Source organism: Amia ocellicauda, chromosome 2, assembly GCF_036373705.1.
Source record: "Amia ocellicauda isolate fAmiCal2 chromosome 2, fAmiCal2.hap1, whole genome shotgun sequence".
NCBI lineage: Eukaryota > Metazoa > Chordata > Actinopteri > Amiiformes > Amiidae > Amia > Amia ocellicauda.
In genome coordinates this window covers 20,503,374-20,528,665 of record NC_089851.1, presented here as the reverse complement: position 1 = coordinate 20,528,665, position 25,292 = coordinate 20,503,374, and the positions used below count along the sequence as shown (strand labels likewise).

Here is a 25,292-nt window from a genome sequence, read left to right as displayed (position 1 = left end):
CAGCTCCCAGGCCACAGCCCAGGCCACAGCCCCGCCCACCTGCCGATCTCCGCAAGCGTCTCACTGGCAGGCAGGCCAGCAGGCCTCCTCCAGCTCTGGGCCAGGCCCCTGAGCGGGAGTGAATGATTGCCTGGGGTCTGTCAGACGCAGTAGTAGCCACTATTCAGTCGTTGAGAGCTCCCTCTACGGTATTCCTACCGCTGGCGGACGTTTAGCACCTGGTGCCAAGACGACGGTCAAGACCCAATTAATTGTCCCATTGGGGTCATATTACAATTTCTACAGGAGCTGTTGGACCAGGGCAAGTCCCCGTCCACACTCAAAGTGTATCTGGCGACCATCTCCGCATGTCATGTCTGGATTGATGGCGAGCCCCCTGGGTCCCATTTCTTGGCTGTGCAGTTTCTAAAGGAAGCTCGACGGCTGTGGCCTCCTCGTACCCCTTCACTGCACGCATGGTGCCTTGATATAGTGCTGGATGCACTTTTCCAAGCCCCATGTGAGCCACTGAACTCAGCTGAGCTGAAACTAGTGTCACTTAACTATGTCACTTTTTGCTGGCAATCACCTCTGCAAAACACGTGAGCGAGTTACACGCCCTGTCCATATACCCATCGTGTGTCCGTTTTGCGGGAGATGATTCCAGGGTCACGCTATGGCCTAACCCTGTGTTTCTCCCGAAAGAGCTGTCTCCATTTCATGTCAACAGGCCTATTGAGTTGATGGCTTTTCATCCTCCTCCCTTCTCTTCGGAGCAGTAGAGTCGGCTTCCCCTGCTCTGCTCTGCTCTGCTATTTGGAACGCACTAAGGATATTCTGCACTCAGACCAATTGTTTGTGTCTTATGGAGCATGGACACAGGGCCAGGCACTTTCAAAGCAGCGCCTCTCGCATTGCATTGTGGACACCATTACCATGGCCTACAAGTCCACTGGAACCCCGGTGTCTGAACACCTGGTGGTCCACTCGAACTGAGGCGTTGCCACATCGTGGGTACTTTTTCAAGGCGCCCCCTTGGCAGACATTTGTGCGGCTACAGCTTGGGCCTCGCCGCTTACATTTGCCCGGTTCTACAGGCTGGATGTGATGGGACCGATTCCTTCCATTGGGAACCCGGTGTTGGCTGCAGTCGAGCCCCAGTAGCCCACGGGCTCTGGCTCCTGATTTTCCTCTCCCAGTCTGCCCCTGTTAAGCGCATCCTGATGGAGCTATTTGAACCGTGTCTTCCCTTCAACCGGACTATGCCTTCCAGTTGAGCACCCACGCGAGCTGCTCCTGAACTTGCTGACAGCCCTGTTGATGTGTCCAGGGTCTGTCATGTGGCCTCCAAGTACGTTACCTTACGAGGCCACCCTGTATATAGTTTGTTCATTGTGAATTGCATTGTGTTGCGGTGGTGCATGCGTCTGGCCTTTACCCCGCTCTGTAAATATATAATATGTGTTAAACAGCAGGACTGTGGCTCCATTCTGAAAATGTGTAGAATGGAGCTCACTGCCACTGCTCCCAGCTGATGGCGCTCAAGTTTCGCTGCCTCGCTGTGTACATAGTTCCTTGGTCAGCAGGTCTCTGTCTCTGGCTGTGTGCCATAGAGCAAGAGTCCGCTGCTGCTGCCCTCAGCGGTAAGCACTCGAGCAGGCTCTCATGTTCCGCTGTGTATATAGTTCATTTGTCAGCACAGTAGAGCTAATGTTGCCCTGTGTTAGCCAGTCTAACCAGCAGGCATCAACTGCTCCTGTGTTCCATGGATGGAAGCATGAGTTCGTTCCCGCACCCCGTGGTGTATATAGTTTGTTTGTACAAAATCTAAGTTGTCAGCACAGTGGAGTCCTTCCACTCTGTACTATTCAGTTGAGCTGGATGCTCCTGTGCTGCATGCTGACAGCATGAAGGTCTTGCTGTCATGTGATATGTATATATTGTACATTGTTCAGCTTGGCTGCTCTGTTGACTAGCCAGCTGTGTATTATGTTGTGTTTTTCAGTGGGTCTGTGGCCCTGCTCCTACTGGATCAGGGGTCCACTGCCATGATAATGCATGGAGGCCACACAAGTTGCTTGATTGCCTGCGCCAGATATTGTGGAAGTAGATTCAGCCTCGCTCCTAGCTGCACTAATAGAGCAGCCGGCCTTGCTATTGTTTGCGGAGTGCGTAAGAGTGGACACTCTGTAGCCCCGCTTTGTATATGCTGATTCTAGACAGTTCCTGGTAACAGCGTGACTACGGTCCTCGCTCTTGGGCAGCCCAGGTGCGGCTCTATGGGGCCCCTGAGGTTACTGTCTGGAGTTGTGTTGCCGAGGCCCCGGTTATTAGCCATAATTTCAGTTGTTGTATATTAATCTCAGATTAATCGCACACAGCATATTAATTCTGGTTGCAGAGTTGGGGTTAACTGCATTTTGCAATTTCAAATCCAATTACTGCTCATTTACATCTCATCTACAGTTTCACACATGAATATTCAAATCAAATTCCAATTCTAATTCACAATTGAATTGGAATTGACTGAAAAATGTCAGTTCCATTTGGAATGCACCCCAACTATGGTTGTCACATTGACAGATAATCAACATATTGGTCAAAATGCCATGAGCAAGGTTTATACATACATAGCGTTGTTCAGGGGTGTCAGACTCCAGTCCTGGGGGGCTGCACTATCTGCTGTTTTTTGTTCCAACAGCATCTCCCAATTACTTAATTTATTTATTATGTATTATTTATTTTAATTAGGTAGGCTTATATAAAACTTTAATATTTTATTTGTATAGCTGATACCTTACATTTTGCTGATTACACAAAACACTGAACCTACAGTACATTCCATAGTCTTGAGAGAAGTGTTCAATTCATCCAGTTAATTGTTTAATTAGACCAATTAAGGAGCCAAGAGCTGGGCTGGAACAAAACCCAACAGACACTGCGGCCCTCCAGGACTGGAGTCTGACACCCCTAATGTAATAATTAATTAACATGTCAAGAAGTAATTTATCTGTAGAAATGGCAATAAGTGACCCATCATTTCCATTTCGAATTATTTGGCTTGCTACACATTTCTTTGAACTCTCCTGTCAAGTCCATCCCATAGCATCCCAATGAGATTAAGAGCAGGGGACTGAAAATAATTTAAATTCTGCTGCTTGTCGTTATGATTTACGTATTTTAAATTAAATCTGAATGTGTATTTATGGCTTTAATCATGTTGAAAATTCTTCTCCCACAGGTCAGACCCAGAGGGTATGACATGACCCTGAAGAATGGAATGACAGGTCTGACAAGTACTTTCCAACACAAAACTGAGACTTGAAACTACGTATATACATATATTACATATAATATTATATTAGCTGAGAAAGATGCTTGCAGTCATGATTATTTTACCTTTCAAAACAAATCAAACAGCATAGTAATGGATTCTTGGTAATAGTATTTTTCCTAATTTTATTAAATGGAAGTTCAATGTACTTATTCATAATGACATGTCTAAAAACATAACACTTTACAATAATGGGAACCAATTCTTAATGAATTGATGTCTGAATCCCACTGGAATAACATGAGTGTTTCATGCACTTCCATTGACTTCTGATGTTGATCACATCAATAATACATAACCCACAAACCTAGTCAGTAACCCTATCCCTAAGCATGACCCTAACCTCATTACACAAGTAATTAACAGCAGAACTCATACGAAGTGCAGAGGGTATTCATCTGGTATTCATACATCAGTTTATGAAGAATCAGTGCCCATTAATATAAAGTATTACCCACAAAAACGGTTTCTAAAGCAGAAAATCGCTGGTCTGTTGTATCCATCAAAAATTACAAGCTACAAACAAATACATCCAAAAACCAAGTTAAAACCGTTACACAGATGTCTTATGAGATCAGTTTCTAAAATGCAGTTGGTTAAAATATAGCATTGTTGCATTCCTGTATTGTCTCACACAATTTAAATGTAAGATATAACCTTTATTTTGTATTTATTTATTAAAAAGGGGCTACGCTTTTACCTTTGGCTGTGTCCTCGAGAAGAGTTATTGTAGCATTCCAAACAAATATAGCAGCAGTCTGATCTGGTTGACCATGCACTTGAACTTCAGCAGTCAGCCAAGTCTTGCAGAAGATGCTGCTGTATTATTTTACATGACAAAATGCTATTTTAACAATATTGCAGATGCCGAGAGTTGGCAGGCACGATCTTTTATGTTCCATGAATTATAATGGGCCCTGCAGATGCTGCACTCCCCCATCAACTGCTGGAACACTGTCATCTACTTTATGATTTCAACCTTAACCATGTTATGAAGCGAGCCACATACATGGGTCAAGAGTTAAGTGGACATTTCTCTTTTTAGAATCTATATAATATTACTAAAACTTATGTTCAGACAAAACAAACGTTCCCTTGGGAAAAGGGATTCATACTTGAGGTTTAACAGTTTTGAAATGGGTTGAGTAAAGGCAGAGGGAATTCAGCATCACCTTTCAGCATAGAGTCTGTGCTGCTGGCTCTGTGCCCAGGGGCCACGTGTGCAGTGTAAGAGTGAGCTACAACTGTTTCCGTACTGCCACCTCACTTCTGTTCCTTGCCTTTCACTTGGAAGTGAATTAAGCTAATCCTGGTGTTAGAAGTGAAACCTCTAGTGTGTTCAATATCTTCCTGCTACCTGTGGTTCCCACAGACTGAATGGCAACCATCTTTTGAAAAGTGTGCTACAAAATTTGATGTTTTGCATGGAAGGTTCAAACTACTTCTGTGCCAACTTCAGATCAAGAGACTAAGCATTTTTCTCAATTCCCAAGTAAAAATGTTGGAGGTAGTTAGGGGCAGTGTAAACAGTAAATGCATGCATTAACTACATATGGCCACTAACTGTGCTCTCAGTACATTACATACTCTGCATGTGTAATATTTGCATTTAAATCTTTGGGTGCAGAACCAATTAAAATGACAACATTCCACTGAAGAAGCATAGCTACAGCTCTACAGTATACGGATGTTTTTAATGATCTCTATAGATTATATGAGAGAACAATGAACATCTGGATTTGAGACAGCTGCTGCATATAACTATCTATACAGAAAAAGACAGGACAAAGAACCAGACATGCAGTGAAGTCAGAAAATCTGTTTGCAAAACAAGCAGGCTTTTTCTGTATCTTAATGATAACCAACTTAGTCTAATCTCTGCATTATATTGGTTCAAGTTATGGTTAACCTTTAATTATGGCACAGAACATTAAATTCCATAACAGCAGATTCTGGAGAGGTGTTTTAATACAATTTCACCCACAATTGGCACGTTAACAAACACTGAGCTTGTTCCCATAAACAAATCTGTACAGATAAAACTATATTCCTGCACTATATGATCAGAAATACCCATCATAATTTCATAAAGGTACATGTACTACCGTCTCTGGGAACAACCAGTGTGAAAAATAAAAAATAATTATATATATAGTATGTATCATATACGGAATCATGTTTCTGATACATAAAAGTGAATTGTAAAGTTACTGCTGAAATGCCAACAGCATACCATACAAGGTGATAATATCCCAACCCAAAATCTTGAAAAAATATATGCTATGAACAAAGGATAGCAAAAAGACGACAGTGTAATTTCAGTCACAGATGGAGATGCTTCAAGTATACAGAGAGCTGGTAGAAAACAAATACTTCCCAGCAACACTTCCCCTAAAGTGCAATAAACACATGTATTGCTTCTGACAAGTGCAGTCCCATTGTTTTATAAAGAAAAGGTTATCATCAAGGACTTTGCTGACTGGGAAAACTCGGCTAGAGGACAATTTCAATGCCATATAATTTGACTGTATCGCTACTCAGAATGAATAGGGAAAGTAATACAAACTGAGTGTTATGCTACATGTCTTTCTTTGCCTAAAATGTAACAAAGAAGTTACTGTCGTTTCTCAATGATCAAACAAAATCAGCTTTACATAGTAGAGCAATGTAAGAATAACACAAGTTGCAAGACAAACAAGTACAACAGGGTCTTATATAGAAATTGACATTTAATTTCAAGATTAAACTATACATTAGTATGAATTGTCTTCTTGAACTCTTCTGCATTTCCTACATCAGAAGAGTAATGTTTAATGCAAGCATGTCTCACTGTAAAGAGCCAACTCCCTCTCGCTGTCCATGGTACTGGAAGAACAGCTGTTTTTAGCTTAATTACACTAAAACAGGCAAGTTTTGTGTGCAGCTCTGTCATAGCTAGATGTTTGAGGCTAACTGATACAGCTTCAGTTGCAGATTTTTTAAAAATATGTTTTTGTTTTGTTTTATGTTTTATGACATAAACTATGCCAATCAGAAAAAAAACACAGGTATGGCTACTGTTGCTGTGTTGTCACATCGGGTTTATATTTCAATTCCAGTATTTCAGACAACCCCAATAAATATATGTAGTAGAAGGTAAATAGGGTTAATTTTGTCCTAGACTCACTTGACTTGAGTTGAATAGGTGGAATGAGCCAAGAAGAATGGATGAATGCTGGGAAAGTACATATACTGCCAGTTACTTATGATTAGGATGTGGAAGTCAGGTGCAAAATTGGGGTTGTCCTCCCCCAGAACTCCATGTATTGCCAATGTATGTTGATATATGATATATGAAAAATGATACATGTTAGTATCTGCCTATCCTGATAAGAGGTGTTTGTTTGATTAACAGTTAGATCTGTAGATATGTATCAGGAGTAAAACTTTGGCAGGTTGCTGTAGAAGGATGTGGTGTGCAACCTTTTAGGAAGTAAATGTGTGTATATGTATGTATAGCCAAAGCTATTTTCTAATTGTTGTCTTTTTATAAAGAGTTCGGTTTAATTTTGCCCCTTACTTTTTATGTAGGTTGTCATTTTATGCTAGGATTGATTTCCTTAGAAATAAGATGCGCTAACTAGCAATTCCCAAAAATAGAAACCTTAAGAAGCCCTCTGGCACTATGATTTCTGGATACAAAATACAACAAATAATTTCCAATAATTCTTCTGACTGAATCTATTTCAGTGATACAGACTGCAAGCTTGGATTCTATGTTTTGTGTGTATTAAAATCCTCAAATTGTCATAAATCATGCTCAAAGCATGCGCAGTAAGGCCCAGATAATTATCTAGCCATCATAGCAGACCTGCAATCACTGGTAGTACATCTATCACTTCAAGAACATCAAATAATGTATATTATGATTTATTTATGGATTTGTCCATGTAATTTTGAAGAGACTGTGCACAACAAATGCATAATGTAAACTTATAAAATGTAAGTGGGCAAACCACGGCTAATTCTGGATGTACCTTTGGGAGTGCCTGCAGTAGAACAGTGATGCTATTACAGCCCAATGAATCTTCAGCTTTGGGAAAGTCTGGCAGGAGCAACACTGTGTACTACTCACTTTGCAGCAGGAGATGGACCATGAACAGGTACCTGCATTTTGGCATCTGGACAGCAGCCAAATATATTCTTTATAGGCTCTGAATCACATTCTCACTGAAGGACAACACAACCTACCAAGACCAAATATTATCAGGACCCCATTTTACAGATAATTTCCCTATTTAAATAAAGTTAATGGCCACTGACAGATGTTGCTCATGTTAGTCAAATAATAATTAAAATGTTGTATCTTCAGTTTTCATAGATATGCAGGGACATCACCAGAGTTAATATATGTTTGGGGATCTAGACCATAGTTAACCCTGGGATACATTTGTTAAATAGTAAGTGCAGGAGTCTAAATAACCAGGATAAAATAAAAAATAACGTTATCTTATTAGGAAAACTATTATGGGAAGACAAACCGTTTTAATTTTAAAGCTTTGTGTATAATATTTATTTCATTATTACTTCAGTTTAGACAAGAAAACATCCGTTTTAAAACGATGCAAGACATGTGGAGCGGAGTAATTGGTGGGTAAAAGCATTTCACTGCGAGGTGGCTTGCAAGGAATATAATGCATTAGCCTTTATTGCTTGGTTGTGACTGACTTTCATTCCTGAAAAATGCGTCGAAAGCTAATACTGAACAGTAACCTTGCAAACTGTTATCCAAAAAGTACAACATTAAAAAAGTGGCCAAACAACCACAGAATAAATTCAATTAGTTAAAGTAAGCTATGCTACATATTGGTTGATATAAAAAAAAAAAAAACGTGTCATATTGAATACATTCCAAATTATACTGCGATAAAAACCTTCTCTCGACCACAGATCTCTTTGCTGAACACAAACTAAAAAAGGTTCCCAAAAAATATGAATGTCACAATCCTCTAATCACGGTCACGACTCTCAATCTCAATCAACACCTTTATTATTGGTTAAAGTATAATGCGAGACGTTATCCGGGAGGAACAGTGTCCGATGATAAATGCATAGTAAAATAATTACGAAATGAATGTGAAGCACACGACAGACACACTCACGAACGGTACCGTCCGGAGGCAGTCAAATGAGAAGCACCTTCTGTTCAAATCTTTGCGCAATTAAATAAATCGGCACTACTGCTACAGTCTGAATGTCATAAAGTGAGAGACCGTTTCCCTTTGCATGCTTTTATTAACATTTGCACTTGAGCCCTCTTCTCACAAGCAATCGTGTACAGCCTGGGGTTTGGTTGCCTGGGCTCGATATTGGAGCAATACAGAGAAACACACAGCCGACAGCGACGGAATCAGTGCGTGCATTCAACACGGACAGACTGCTGCAGTTTCCACCCGGTCCTTACCTCAAACAGAGGTCCGATTTTATTCTTCTCCAGGTAGGCTTGAATTCTGGACTGCTGATGAGACGCCATAAAGAAAAAAGTGTGCCGTGGACTACACGTTGCCAGAATGAGCAGAGTATGTTTGCATGCATGCACCCCGAAGCAGAAAGCGGCGAGATCCAGAAGGACGGCTTCAAAATGATGTGGCCGAGGCAGAAAAGTATTGAAACAGTCAGGGCTGGGATGTCAGGAGCGGCAAGTTTGCTGAAGTGAAGAACACATTGTAGCGAGTAGTGGACGCAGAGTGCTCTCCTGGTTACTGGAACACTGGGCTGCTCCCTAGCGACGGCTTCGCTCCTGAAGCCAATCCTAAAGATGGTTATTTAATAGTGAGTGGAAATCTCATGCTTGTTGGCTGTTTCAAAGAGCTCCACAGCAACAACGAACTGCTCCTCATTTCCTCTGTTTGTAAAGTCATTTTCTAAGTGCTGATGGGATTTGTGCGTGTGCATTGTTGTTGCTGGTTGAATGCTTGATGTCCTTATTGTGCTTTTAGTCAATACAATGCCATGCATGGACTATATAAAAGGGATCAACATCAAAAGTCTGTACAACACACAGCCAAACGCTCTTCAATGATATTGACATTTTAAACATTAAGAAGGGTTGAAGGTGGAGTTACCATTAATAATGTGCTGATTTCATCAAATGCAAAACTGTCAACTTTATTAAAACAGATTTGCGTGAAAGACTTTCAGAGTAATTAACAGACACATCTACATACAACAATATGTATATTTAATATTTGTCAAAAGTTTGCAAACCTAGTATCTGCTCTGTGGTCAAGAATTGATCTAAAGCAAATTAATATTCATTTGAATATATTGCTTTAAATCGTGTTCTTAAATAAAATCGCTATTTATAATCTATAAACACTACAACATCGTACTAACCCTTTGTTGGAAATAATCTCCACAGGTCTATTATGTTTAGTGGCTACAAACAAATATATTACTATTTAACTTCCTATATGTGGTGGGTCATTAGTAGACTGCAAAATAAATGGTTTGCCATTGAAGACAAATTAAAGAAAATGTCTTGATTAAGAAGGAAAGCAGAAACAATACATTACCACGCTTAATGACAAATGCACCAGTGGGTCTGAGCAAGTGACACAAATGGGAAACATGTATTGTCACGTTAGCACAGAGAGGAGTATATCTCTCTCCTTAGCTTCTTAACTAAATACTGTCAATTTAATTTTTGTACTGTTGTGTAACTAAACCATTTTACCTGAGAAACACCAAAAACAGCAGCATCATTCTTATCGAGATCCTAACAAACCTCAAATATTTTCAGGAGGCAATGACACACATCTAAATTCAATGCTATGCTGTTATATTTACAGATCCAAAATCCAAAAGTTTAAATTTAGGGAATCTGTTATTGCATAGGTATGTCTGTTACACATCACAATCCTTGCTGAGCCTAGTCTGCAAACAGCGTCCTAACATCACTCATGCTGTCCGCACGGGAAACATGAGGCACAGTCACAAAAGCCTGCTAGTTCATTTGGTGGAGTGTCAGACTGTAAATCTTGAGTTTTAGGCCTGAGTCCCCCTTTTGCTGGTGAACATAGATGCATGAATAAATATGTAATTTTTCTTGATGAAACAAATGACGGCTATAACCATATGTGGTCTTGGAGTTTTACAGTACAGTAATGGTTTTCTGACCTGTTCCTGGAGAGAGCTATATATATATATATATTATATAATGAAAATGATTATTGCAATATGATTCGGATGTTGTGCATTTGGATTTTGTACTATTCTAAAGCAGATGTTAATGTTTGTTTTCATTTATCATCATAAGCTACAACTACTTATACTATGACATTATATCCATTTAAATCTTATAATAATATAATGTATATCTGTCACTTTTTCTCTGTCTACAGAAAAGAAAGTAGAAAGTAAAACATTTCATACAAAATTGTTTTTAATCTCTCTGGAAAGAAAAAATCATTTACAATCAGTATGGTGTTTTAGTTTGATAAGAAATGAGTCAACTTCAATTAAACATACTGAGGTATATCCATGCTTCAGTCTTTGCCTTGGGCATCTAAGATTCATTCCTAATTCTCAAAGGTTCTTCTTAATGTAAGCTAGATGCCCCTGCCAGCCCTGCAACTCAAGCAGTTTAAATGTTAAATTTTTCAGAACTCTTGGTAATTGACTAAAATAACTTTAGTGCTGAAAAAGTGAGACAAGAACTGTGTCAACAACATGAAATCACCCCACTGCTTAAAAAATCCACACAGAATTCAAAGGCTCATATCAGGAATTGTAGGTGCAAGTGAAAGAGACTCCCAGCACCCTGGAGTTAACTTTGATAATTAATTATAACAGCAGATCAGCGAGAGTCTGTTTTGCCTGATAAAAACCAGTTCCAAAGCACCCCCAACACATTAATAGATCAAGTAGAAGAAAATTAAAGTAATATTTGATGGTGCCAGGTAAGCCACTGTATTTGAGGCTGTTTAAAATGGTAAGAGAGTAGTAAAGAACTAGATTTTAATTTTTTATTTTTTTTTTAAACATAGGAGCCAGGTAGCCAGGTGGTGTGGTGGTTAGTGCTGCTGCCCCACAGCTCTAGGATCCTAGGTTCAAGGCCTGGGTTGGGGGGGGACTGTGTCTATGTGGGTTTTTGCCAGGCACTCCAGTTTTCCCACCATCTAAAGACATGCAGGTTAGGTTGATTGGGGTCTTTAAAATGGTGTGTGTTGCCCAGCAATGGACAGGTGTCCAGTCTTTGGTGTATTCCTGCTGGGATCAGCCAATATAAGTGGTTTCAAAAGTGGATGGAACAGGGGAGCTTTAAAGGTTTCTGAGGAAGAAAGTAAGTTCCCTGCAGATCCATGTGCTGGGTTAGATTCAGTAACTAATCAATGAAGGAGAGCTGGAAACCCATAGTTACTGAGGAAAAGCTCCTCCAGGTAACAGGAGTTTTTTTTTTTTTTTTTTTTTAAACAGGGCCAAGAAGGAAGAATTTAGTGAGGTATTTTTTTACACTAACAGAAAATGTTCTCTGATTGACCTACAGTTACAGTGAAACCCTTCTGTTGGGCATCTAAAACAACGCCTTTGAGTTTGTCCTGATGTCAACACTGAGACCTCAACAAATCTATGATTATTGCATTCATTGATTGAATTTTAAGTTGTTCCATCATTCACACCTGGCATCCCCTATGTTTTAAATCCCCCCAGCGACCTAAAATCCAACAATCTCCTTGGTATTGGCCTGCAGTTGTGTCATTTTGTTGTGAATATAGTGTGTCTGAAATGCTGGAGAAATATGAGCGAAATTACATTATGGGAGCTGTCAGGGAGAAGGGGTCAAATTACATGAGTCCCCTGTGAGCTACTAGAGTCAACAACTAGGGCATGGAGGTATTTTCAATGAACTCTAGGTATTGAGAATAATTTTTCTTGTTGTAAGCGTATCAACAAGTCCAACATGTGCATGTGTGTGTTAAATTCAATCCCTGATCTATAAGGTGTACTGATAGATTTCCTCAAGTCTGCGGTTATTATTGGCAATTTAAAAAAAGAGTATTCCAGTCAGCCTTTTCCAAGTGAAAAAGCAACAAAGTGTACCGAGAAGCAGTAATAGAAAACATCACATGATAAAGATGCTCAACATAAAAAGCCACATTAGTCTAAACTGTAAATAAATACAATACTGGTAACAGCTATGACTTTTCATAGTTACCACATATAAGACACACTGCCTTATGTTTTATTGAACCCATCCAGATTTCCCATAAGTCTTTCCAGGGGTAAGCAGTCAATGTTGACAGCTTTTTAAACAATAAGAAAGAACCAGCTAAACCTCTCGCAATGAAGGCAACATGGTTGGGTGATTACAGAGTGCTGATGACAGATGAGCTTGAGACTAAGCCAAGGGATTTGTGATGTCTCTCCCTTTGTATCAGATGGAGGAATGTGCAAGGAGAACAGGTACAAGGGCAAAAGGAAAACGCAATTACATTCTAAAGCTGGGACTGAGCTCTAAAGTGGGCAACACTAAAGAGAAAGTTGTCGGGATTACTGGGAAGTCCTTACAGTGCTAGATTTGGCTCCTTGTATTGCTAAATTTATAAACTGCACTGAAGAAGAAGCTTGAACATTGTATATATGATGCACAAATGTCAAGTATATTAGGTGGCTGTGGGGTCTGGAATTGGATATGCATATGAAAAAGAAAAACACTAAAATCAATTGATAATGTGGAGTGTGTGTGTACTTTGGTAGTGTTCCATATTAGAATGTTCTAGAAGTTAGAATCTTGATTAATGAAATTGTTTTGTATTAATAGAAGGTTCTGGATGCTCTACAACCTTATTCTCTAATTAACACAATGTTTTTGATTTTTCTTTAATTATTGATTCTGTAGGTTTTTATTATATTTTATCATTTTATTAAAATAATGGAATTCTGCACAGCTCATACGTCTTCAGCAATTGTCTTTTTGTTTTAGCTCAGTTGACTTGTATATAGTAAGAATTCTCATGATACAGACATATCCATGAAACTAAGATGAAGGGAGTGTTAATCTAAATCAAAATGATGTATGTAGAGATTAAGCCCTGTGTAGAGAGCTGTGCAATGGAAGTGAAGACCAGTAGAAACACACAGATATTACTCTGTCATAAATTATCGTCGCAAACTATCTCTATGAAGGTGTGCTGTGGTATCTGGCACCAAGACGTTAGCAGCAGATCCTTTTAGTCCTGTAAGTTGCGAGGTGGGGCCTCCATGGATCGGACTTCTTTGTCCAGCACATCCCACAGATGCTCGATTGGATTGAGATCTGGGGAATTTGGAGGCCAAGTCAACACCTTGAATTCATGATTCATCAGACCAGGCCACCTTCTTCCATTGCTCCGTGATCCAGTTCTGATGCTCACGTGCCCATTGTAGGCGCTTTCAGCAGTGGACAGGGGTCAGCATGGGCACCCTGACTGGTCTGCGGTTTCAGCAATCGGTGTATATTTGCTGTTCCAGGAGATAACCCAGTTTGTATTTTCTGTCATTCCTTATTGATTAATTATCAGAGACGTGCATTTGGGGAAGTTTTTACCCATATTTGTAAGATAATACAAGACTGAAGATTGAACTCCAGTGCTGAACACCAATCTCGATGCCTACTTAGTTTGGGATGTATTCTGCTACCTAAATGAATGTCAATCTTAATGGCACAATAGGTAGAATCCAAAACTATAATTTAAACTATGAGTAAAACTATGAGCACTCACCTGGACCAGGATCTTTCTCTCAGGGTGGTTTTGTGGTAAAAATAAATATAATTTTAGATTATTAATTTAAATGTAAGATTATGGTGATTATAAATGGGAAATACAGAGGTAAAAAAATAAGTATGTAGTCTGAATTAATATCCTTCAAAAAAGTTATAAATTGCTATGGTTTTCAACACAGTGCATTCATTCCTAATATTATTAGACAGCCCTGCACCCCCCAGTTTTTCAAATGATTATTCAAAAGAATAAACAGTCTATAGTCACATAAGCACACCAGGACTCCTCTCCACACACACTTTATCACTAAACAAGCACAGGGATTTCAACAGAATATACTGAATATTTTCTCAGACCACAGGGAGCACTCAATCCCCTCAAAGTGTCTCCTGGTATCCATTGATTTAGTCCACTTTCTAAGAGCAGAAAAAACATCTTTATCAATGTGCATATCATCATGGCGGCTCTCTCAATCCCCTCAAGGCTGCAAAATTACTCCCAATGTTCAAAACTGCTATGCAGTAAACAGCTGTTAATGTACAAAGTCAAAGACCAGAATTGCAGTGGGGGAAGTAGCCATAACTGCCATAGCACCAGCGAGAGGGGCTGACCAGCACATGGGGATCAAATCGACACGCAGACTTTGAAATATAAGCAAATATCACCATGAATAAATACATAATACAGACAAGATTAATTACTGGGATTGCTATGTTGAGGTAGCCATCAATCATTAACATGAAGGAAAACAAATAAAAGTGTGTGTGAATGACAAACAATAAAAAACACTGTAAATGAATCTTAATGTATTCAATGTTTACATTAAACACAAACTCTTGCATTTCATCAGCAACCATGTCAAATCATAAGATATTACTTACTGGGCAACTGTTTCATTTCATTACAGGAAACATACTTGTAAAATAAACTGTTAATGTTAAACGTATTGTTTATGTGTATATGTGTATACACACAGACACACAGCTCTAAACCGTTTTAAATACTACTGATGGAGCTCTGATCTATTACAGGACTCTGAAACACAATTACAGCACAGAAACCTGCAGCTTTTTCAAGGATGTTTCTAATTTGCTCGAAATTCTTCGTCATACTTAATATTTTATTTATTGCACATTGTTAGCATTAATTTTATCACATGACATAGAATGTACAGTACTTCTAAATTTAATCTGGTAAAATCCCAACTAGAAGTTAGAACAACCTGAAGCTGCACAATATTTCACAATGCAGCCTGAGGCATTCATAAACTCTGAATTTCAAACAGAGCAATGCATCTCTAATACTCAAGTGTAAAAATATCCCAAAGTATCAAAACTAATGAGGAGGACTCAGAAAAAGATTGTGTACTGGACATCCAACTCAATATCTAACCTTGAGGGCAACAATACCTTCTGTTGGTTTTTCTTTTTTCCAGCTTAGATACCTGACAAAGTATTTTATCATTTAACCAGATTTACCCAAAGCCTCACAGGTGTACTGCCCATCTAAAGAACATAAACATGTTCCAATTATACTTGTAGAGGGATTTTAATTTGAAAAACAAGTGGAAGGCTTATACAAGTCTGTCTCTCTCTCTCTGTGTTGAAGTGAAATGCTCTCTGGGTCCCATTTTTCCTACAACTACATTTGGACATTGAAAAGGTTGTGAGGTCAAAAGGTTGGAAATTGACTCCCAGTGCTATTTAATTCCATGTTCAGGATTGATTTAAGTGACCACTGGAGAGGAACTGAACTGCATGCTTAAAAAATTAAAATGTTTTAAAATTGCACTTCTAAACACAAAACTGCACAGACGTGCCCTGTGACATCGGGTGAAAAAAGCCTGCACAATACATTCTGCACCACTCATATTAAGCAACATAAGTCTAAAACAATTTAAACATCTTAGATCTGTTTAATTGTAATTAATAACTAAGGCATAACATTAAAAGTAAAACATAACATTAAACATAAGTGTAACATGAGAGCAGAAGTTGATATCATGAATACATGTCCTATTACAGGTCAGTTTTAAAAAACAATAAATTATGGTAATATGCATTCTAACAAACTTTGCTACTACTTTTTACAATTTCACTTTTTTACATTGCTCGACTGCCTTATAGCATGTTGAAATTTAATACAAATTAGGAGCTATTATGTGAGACAGGCATGTTCATTTTACAACACCTTTTTATGGTTTTATTTCTTGAAAATGTTACCTCTGTTTACAATATATAATGAGGCGATCTCTGGAAATGGTTAACATCTCTCTAAAGTCAACAGTGTTGTTTAATGTCTGCTCGTCTCTATTTGCATAGGAATAAAAATGGCCTACACTGCTGCCGATACATTTGCTCTGCAAATATTGACTCTTGGAAAACCTTTTGGTCCTGAGTACTGAATATATATTTAAAACCTATTTACAATAGCTTAGTACAAAAAAGTAAAAAGGCATAACACCGTTTAAAGTTCACTAACAAGTTATCTGAAGATTAAGCTTTCTAAGGCACTGAGACTGATGCCACGGGACACATTATAAATCTGTCATTTCACTGCAGCATGTGGGTTATTCCCTAAATATCAGGAGAATTAGACCTGGCACTTGACAGGACGTGATAAACTGGAAGATTTAGGAAAAGTGTGTGATGAATGATTAGTGGGAATACATTCCAATAAACTGTAAAACATCCACTACATGATATTGGATGGAATGGTAGCTTCTTCACACATCTCTCTCACATCATCGATCTTATTCCTTCTCTGACAGTAACAATGTACATATGAAAAGCAACAGGTAACGCACAGATTAGATTTATGCCGCATGGGAAACCCCTTGAAGCACAGTGATTTGAGGTCTGGAGAGGTTATTCTGTCTAGAAAACTAATCAATCTGTTCAATGAATTCTAAAATGAGATGCAATGTAGCCAGGAGTTATACAAAGAATATGACTTAACATGCTTTAACATCAAATATATAAAGTTACATGTAGTTTGACTATTTACATACAATACCTATAAGGGAAAAAAAAGGAGGAATACATGGAAGTGGGGTTAACTCTGAACCCTGTAGATAGACTTTGCTTAGACAGTTTTGCAGAGCAGTGTTCAGACTGCAGTCTGGGAGGGCTGTCTACAGATGGGCACTGGTTCTGTGCTGGGTTGGACCCTCTCCAGTTATATACAAGGGTCTTCATGGGTCTCCATCTGGTGGTGGTGGCTGGCAAAGCTTGTACAACCTGGTATACAGAACACACACACAAGAGCCTTTATGTAACACACATTGGGACAAAGGACTGGTTGCATAAAACACATTAATAAAAATACCATTTCCCTTAACAAGGTTATTGATTCACTTCATTCTTAAACGGCTTTGTGCAACAGCCTTAAAACTCCAAAGAGCACTTAAGGAAAAAAATGACCCTTTTCTTAAGGTGCCAATACAAATGGCCATGGGAAATACTATACTAAACTATAAATAACATTGAATCGTGAAGAAAACATAATGCATAACAGCAGAGGGTGAATTTAAAGACACTGTGCATATGATATGTACTTAATAGAGACATGATGTGACATTAGCTAACATATTTGTTATGTCACACAGAGATTACATCAAATTAAATAGATAAACAAATGGTCACATTCAGAAAAAATTAATATACCCGAATACATTATGGCCAGGAGCTATTAACATAACATCATGGCTTGCTCACTAATAATCATAGTGTGTAAACCACAGCACACCTTAACATTTTAGAATTTCTCCACTTGGCCATCAGGGAGTTCCGGCAGAATGAAAGCAAACAGGCATGCTGTAGATTTATATTTAATATGCAGTTAAAAAAAATAAGTGATTTAATAAATTCTCTTGACAATTGTCAATTCATTTTAAAATACCTATTTATAAGTCATTTTTATAAAATAACTACATTTTAATGCCAATCAAATATATATCTTGTTACTTGAACTCTGCTAATGATTTGCCACTCTAATATATGCCGATTTTACCGAAACGTTCAAAAGACTAATTCTAAAATGGTTTTCACATGGTTTGGTTTATTTCTAGGAGTGTGGAGTCCTTATTATTTTGACAATATCATGACAATTAACCCCAGAATCCTTAATTCACAAGTAATCCAGTACACTGCACTTTCAGGAGGAATCAATCTTCTAACCTTGGTTCTTTGCTGGTGACACTTCAGCTTAATTTCATTCTCACAAACCCCCCCCCCCCAAACACAGTGACAAGTAGCCCACTTCATAAATCACTGTGTTACTGCTCTCAGTGGAGTACCGAACAGCACATAACATATTCCACAGCTGAGCCCGTGGTCCTTCTCCAGAGAGCCAGGAACTTTGCAGGGCTTTAAACAGACTGTAGAAGAGTTCATTAAACTGCTTGAAACCCCCGATGTGAAAGAAGTTATGCAGAAACTCCAGAAAAACAAATATAAGTCACAATGAAAAATGTACTTCCATTAGTCTTACAGAAATGCCCTGGACATTTTAAAAGGTTTCAATCTGGTTCCCGAAGAGGCCAAATACAGTAGTTGGCCAAGGAGAATGTACCTCAAGATCGTTGAAAATTTGAATAATTTTAACATCAATAACTGAAATGATGATGCTAAATGAAAAGATGCCCCTTTCTGCAGTCTGCAGGCTCCTCCCTGGGACAGTGACATTAGCATTGTTAGTTTTCAGAGGTGTAAACCCAATAAGAGCCCCCCATTATTACCTGGGAACAGACTGGGGGGTGCGGTCCCTCACGCCCAGGTTCTTGGCTGAGTTTTGAACTCTTGCTCCCTGTTTTGGAGAAGAAACAAAAGTTGTAAATGATTTGTGGTCCAGATATCCATACTTTGCAACATTATTAAAATTTGCAAAACCTATATATTTTATGCAGACAATTATTCATGAATGATCAAACTTTGGCCAAAATGGCAAAATAGCCAAATACTTTAAACATCAAGCATAACAGTACTAATTCCAAACCACAGTTGAACTTTCTAACTTATCAAAGTATGTTCAATTCTATTCGACAGTGTATTTTTAAATTCACCTCGATTTACAAATACAAAAATCATAAACCTAAATGATCAAACCCTGTGCTATTCTTGGAAAACATTTTATATCAAGCCACAACTCAAACACAAAAGTCTGATTCACATTAGACAACACAGGAGAAACTCCACACCCAGACACAGCCCATTAGTTTCTCCCACAGATGAATAAGCCGCCTCCCCATTTAAAAAAGGTTAGAGCGCTTTGCTTCTGGGGAGCCTTTCAACAGGGAAGCAGTGGTAGTAAAGTGAAGGATTAATAAGTCCCAAACTGCTCCTCTTTCTATTTTGTGAGCATTGGCCTTGCCAGAGAATCTGAGATGCACTCACTTGTCAAAATAAATGCTGATGCCAGATATACATTTTTAGTACTTCCAAGGGCCTAGAGATGAACTATGAGTTTGTGTGAGACCAATTCATCATTTTGGATGAAGCTTTCTAATAAGTCAAGCTCATACACAGAAACCAAGGCTGCCTTATATCAAGACAGTGAGAAGACAGGCCCCTTGTTAGCTAAAACCAGTGGATGATCTCATAAATCTGTACTCCTACATTTTGTAAATTAAAACCAACCATAAACAATCTTTATTTGCCCTATGTCGCACACATTACATTAAATGCATTAAAAGTTATGTTACTACAGGGGTCACCCAAATCCCAGGAACATTAAATATGTTGTGTTTATATGTACTGAACCATTGCTATTGGTTTGTGGAGAAACATCAAGAATGCCCACCCTCCCACGCCACATCAGATTGCAAATCATCTCACTTTACATCAGTTGCAGGAAGTGGGCTAACAATATATGAAAACATTACAGTCGCAATGTTTATATAATACAACACAAACATCTCATAAACACACTACACAACTTTCGTTCAAAATCAGTTCAGGTCCCTGTGTTGCGTGATGGAATACACATCACTGCAGCAAGAGCACTGTGTGTAGGATGACACTGCAGTCAGATTAAGGCAAACTGACAGGTGCGATTAAGTTCTTGTCTGTGACACTCAGTTGTTTTCTTCAAGTGCAGCCATTTTGGGTTTGGGTATAAATAAGTTGACACTGCATTTTAAATGTATTAAGCAGATGGGCATACCCACAATACTGAGTACATTTAAACAGAATCACAGTCAAATTAGGCATATAACAGATGTAATGGGATGTTTACTAAATGCTGAAGAAACATCACTTTGCTGCGTTATTGAATGTGTTCTCCACTGTGAATGTGATACTCATTTAGTGGGGGCTGAGAACAGTCACAGTATTCAGCTTGATTCATGTTGTGAAATCGATGCAACACGATTGAGAAATGGCCTTTAAAATGTGACAGGGAATGGAATTTGCACAGATAAATCCCAAAGAAGATCACAAGGACATAATGATTGTCCTGGATAGTCTTATTATATATTTTTTCATCTCTGGCACCCTTACAGGATAGTCTTATTATATATTTTTTAATCTCTGGCACCCTTACACATCAAGAAAGTTTTGTGAAGGGCAAAGGAAGTGGGCATTGAGAACATCAATGTCTAAACCCCAGTCCTCTTCACAAACTGATCCACATCCTGTAAAGATAAGCAGGGGTCTCTGTCCTGGTGTTCTTCAGAATCAGTCCACAGTATATAGTGGATTTTAAAATAATAATAATGCAATCTTCAGGCAAAGGCTTGACTAAACATAGCACAAAATATCAATCACACACAGATGGGTCGAATGGCCTCCTCTCATTTGAAAACAGATGTGGTTAACCTGGCTGTGATTTACATACTTTATAATTCCTTCACCTGACCATCACTATGAATGATAAATTAACAGTGAATTTACTTGGAATTTAAATCAGAGGAAATTGCCCACAATAATAGATATGCATAGGCTTTATACTTATTGCATTAATGTAAATAACAAAGCAATAATTCATTAATATCTATTTTTGTAATTAATGAACTATCAAAATAGCAATTGATGTCTACTTCTTCTAGACATTGACAAGTATAATTAATTCAGGATTGATTGGATTGGATTGAGAAAAATACCATATTTTTAATAATTCTCTACTTCAGATCTAAACTTTCTAATGACAAGAGTGAGAATATGTCCCTGGGTCTTGGGTATATGCTCAGCCCTGAGATGGATTCTCTCTAATTCTCACACTAATTTACAGAAATGTAACACTTCCATAAGGGAAGGTCATTTCTCTTTACTCTATTTCAGAAGATCAGGATGAAGCAAAGACTGAGCATGAAACTCAATTTGGCACTTAGAGTCAGTGTCTTGACTGCTGCTTGTAGTTGGATAAGGATCAGTAATTATATGATGAATATCAGACCTATCCATCTAAGTGGTATAGGAGGGGGATACTCACTCAGGGGAGCAACATAAAACATGAGCAAATAAGAACATTTTAAAATGGGAACAGAAAACCATAAGAAAGCAATTAAATCTACCCTTGACTTATAAAGGTATTGTATTGTTAAGAGTTTGAGAAAAGGTGGGTGGGATGATAGGTGGATGGGTGATTTAAGGCCTCAGGCTTAAATGTTATTTCAAAGAGAGATTCGGCACATCATGAAACACCAGTAGAGGACTTAAATTTAGTCGATTTCAAGAGAAGACTTTACAATATAAAAATACGGTGTGCTTTTTAAATTTTGGTTTTTATTCTTGCTGTCCTCAAATGACTTATTCAGGTAGCACAGTTTTAATAAAAGCAAAGCATGTCATGTTCTTCAACATGATCCTAAAGGAGAAATTGTGATATCAAGTTCCAGCTTATGTTATGGAGTCTTCATCCTTTGTATTGTGCTAGTGTAATACACATTAACATGAAATGAATTGAATCAATAATGTGTTCTTATAGACTATGGAAATAACGTGGGCTTTTGTGATTGGTCTTTTAGAAGGGGCAATTGGGCCAACAGAATTCTTACTGGAAAACAAGAAAACATTTCAGAAGGTAAACAATGGGTAAATGAGGAAGTATAAATGCTACAGATCTTTAAGATCTATTGTCACCTTACTTTCAGTGCTTCATAAAGTGTTTCAGTGTTTCATAAACAACACATATGTACCAATGAATGATTTTGGCATCTTCTCAACACAGAACAGTTTTATTGGTGTGTTTATAGACGTTAAAATAAATAGATGTTAAATATTATTTATATTTAAAACATCCAAATAATGTACTTTTTTTTACTTTCTTCGAGCTCCTGATCTGAATGTGTTATACTGCGGTTCAGATCATTTTCTAGGCTTTAAGACTGCTCCATACAAGGGCACGCTAGAGGAATTTCCTCAATATTTGCCTTATGGGTCTGGCTTGAAAAGGTTTGAGTGGTCTCTTTGAAACCATTCATGTGAAACAGTGGAGTTAATAAACCTTCAAAAAGTAATCTATCTAATATTATAAGGAAACTGTTTGCAAATGTAAATGGGATGACTGTGAATATTAAACCAACATGATGGCAATATTTCAGTCTTTTCCATTGCCGCACTGTCAATCTATACCCATGATGAATGGCTCTTCTTTGATCGTTTCTGTGATATTGAAAATGTTTTAATAAATACTCAGCATCAGAAAGCCTGGCCAGGATCCATTCATATTCATAAAGTCATGTCTGTGCCAGAGATGTAAGAACTGGGGAATTTGCAAATTATTTCTGCAGGCAGTTTAGTTAACGGAATAGCTTATCTTTTCCACACTTTTTATGCTATACTGTTTGGCGTTAATGTCATTTTCAATTTAATTTATTTAAACTATCTTCAAAAAATGCATTGGGTTTTTAAGTGGCAATGGACAGATAAAGTATTTAATAAATTCAAGCAATAAAGCCATACTAAATGGATAACCATGCAGTAATTCCTTCAAAAATAGGATGGATATAATCTTTCCCATTTTAGATACTTCTATTCACAGGGCAGAAATGAATAAATAAACCCCACACTAGGAGGCATTCTTATTTGATTTAAATGACAAGAAAATGAAAGCCATTTTGATGGAAGTACACTTGAATCCTGATAATAATATAGTGGGTTGCCTGTATATGTATCCACCTGTCTTGGTGAAAGAAATATGTATATGATACCAGGTGGCTCGATCTTGATTGCAGGTTGTGATCTAGAATCTAAATATTGCTGGTTTAAACTGGCCTATATCCTACCTGTTGTACAAGAGGCCCGGTATTACTTTGAGGACATAAAGTTGGTCAGGGTCATCTCAGGTTGTCTCACAACTGGGCACCTGTGAGCTTGTAGTGTTGTTGTTAGGAGCCGTGTTAATCTTCCCCACAATTTATTGACATTTGCGCAATAGATTTCCAGTCCCAAAAGAAGCAGATGGCCTGACTGGTTTTTGTTTTTTTCTCAGAGAGAGTATGCGGTCTTTGTGTCTCCTGTGACCGTTCTGATTTTGTAATTTTCATAGTTTTTAAACTGAGACCAAAGAGACTCAATAAATCAAAGGAAATCACGGTTAATTGGATATTTAAACTGTACTGTAACTCACGGAAAATAGAAAGATACAAAAAGGGCAACATGGTAGTAATAGCTAATTCATCATTACCCATATAAAATTACCTACTGGAAATGGTCTCAGATGGTCTCAGTCTGTCTGTGTTACCAGACAGACTTTTACTTGCTTGGAATTGAAGAATGTTCTGATTCGTTTTAAAGCAATGGTGAAAAACTTGAATGTCAAATTACAGTATACACCTTAAAAGTTCTTGGATATACAGTATATTCTATTTAATCCCACGAGAGTTAGAAAAAGTAGTAGTTCGCACTGTTTCCAAGGAGATGCTCTGACACTATCCAGGACAGAAATATGGGCACTTATTTGACTCACCAATTCCCCTTTCAAGGTCACGTAATATACAGTAGTGCATTCTCATCTCACACCCCTAACTTTAAGCTCTCAGCTTCACATTAATGCAGCCCCTTTGGCATTCCATTATGGGACTCAGAAGGATGTTTTTAATAAGGTGTGGAAATGAAAAAGTATAAAAGTCTGTCAGTTGCATTTCCCCTTTATGGAAGTCACTTTTAAATATAATTTACGGTTAAAGTATTAAAGGTGTGAATTATGTGCACATACCCGCGTGTATTGCGATTTCTGAAGCCTTAGGCTGAATGGTAAATTTAATAAAGTAGTTCAAAATTGCCAGGACTCTCCAGTTTATTTGTCAGAGGTGTGTAAATCATGTAGAGTCAGAAGAAAAGATCAATGGAGATGTAACTGGTCTCAGACAAAAGATTCCCCTTATAGGTCTCATGGCTAATGCTCCAGAACGGAAAATAAATGTCAGCGTTGAATTCTTGGCTTGCTTGTTTACACATCCAGTTCTGCTCGTGCAATTGATCCATAGTTGGCAGCATAATTTCATTCACAAACAGTGGAACAAGTCTCTCCAAACATCTGGGGCATGTCTTGCGAGAATTGTTTATAAAAATCTAATTTTCATGGAGTCCACTGAAAACATAAGCTGGTTTCTGCCCGTTGACAATTGTAATTGAAATTGTACTTCAAAAACTATAAAGAGAAAAGGGGCTTTTGTTTTATTACATTTGTTTTCTTTTTTCATTGCAAGGATGAAGTATTTAAGCAGCTTTGGGAGTTAGCTTAACAGAATCGTAGAGAGAGAGAAAGAAATGTCAGCAACCCGCAGAATATAGTGGGATAGATATTTTGAGGGGGTGTCTACCTGTTTCCTCATGACATCAGTGGCCTGCATGATGCAGCGGGGGGGCAGTCCATGGCTCCTTGCCAGCAGGATGGCCTGTTCAAGAGTAACGCTCAGGGTGCACCTGGAGGTAATGAGGTACAAATATTTCAATGTAAATGTGTGTCATACAAATGCAATAGATAACATGTAGTGTACACGCCATACTGCTACATGACAAAATATTACAAAACCTCACAACACAGAGACACTCAGAATGTCCCCCCTCATGAGCATTAGCTCGTGGTGAATAAAAAATGCTGACTGTAGCTGTTTTTCTACTGTGTCACAACAATCCATCATATCGCCAACCTGGGTGCTTTTTCTTTTCACTGGATGTGGTTAAATGCACGAATTTTGTCTCTCATTTTTCACTCTGTTATCACATGGAGCCGTTCCACATGAGCCTCCCTGAAATCATCAGCCGAGGCTATGAAAACATCCACTCTCGATCCCG

The 25,292-nt window shown here is 38.3% G+C and overlaps 2 protein-coding genes across 4 annotated transcripts in view; both read right to left on the bottom strand.

Annotated features, from left to right (window-relative positions):
- Positions 1 to 9,068, bottom strand: part of c2h8orf34 (chromosome 2 C8orf34 homolog) — a 113,868-nt gene extending 104,800 nt beyond the window's left edge. For 2 of the 3 annotated variants that reach the window (XM_066720806.1, XM_066720825.1), the window contains exon 1: positions 8,757 to 9,067. In XM_066720806.1, coding sequence (XP_066576903.1) covers positions 8,757 to 8,825 — 69 coding nt within the window. In that variant the 5' untranslated portion in view covers positions 8,826 to 9,067. Of the gene's footprint in view, positions 1 to 8,756 lie in introns of all 3 variants that reach the window. The other variant, XM_066720816.1, reaches the window with a different exon arrangement.
- Positions 9,069 to 15,952: 6,884 nt separating this feature from the next.
- Positions 15,953 to 25,292, bottom strand: part of prex2 (phosphatidylinositol-3,4,5-trisphosphate-dependent Rac exchange factor 2) — a 112,936-nt gene continuing 103,596 nt past the window's right edge. Inside the window, exons 38-40 of the mRNA XM_066720793.1 lie at positions 24,818 to 24,920; positions 18,794 to 18,861; positions 15,953 to 17,294 (exon numbers count right to left, since the gene is read on the bottom strand). Coding sequence (XP_066576890.1) covers positions 17,249 to 17,294; positions 18,794 to 18,861; positions 24,818 to 24,920 — 217 coding nt within the window. The 3' untranslated portion in view covers positions 15,953 to 17,248. The remainder of the gene's footprint in view (positions 17,295 to 18,793; positions 18,862 to 24,817; positions 24,921 to 25,292) is intronic.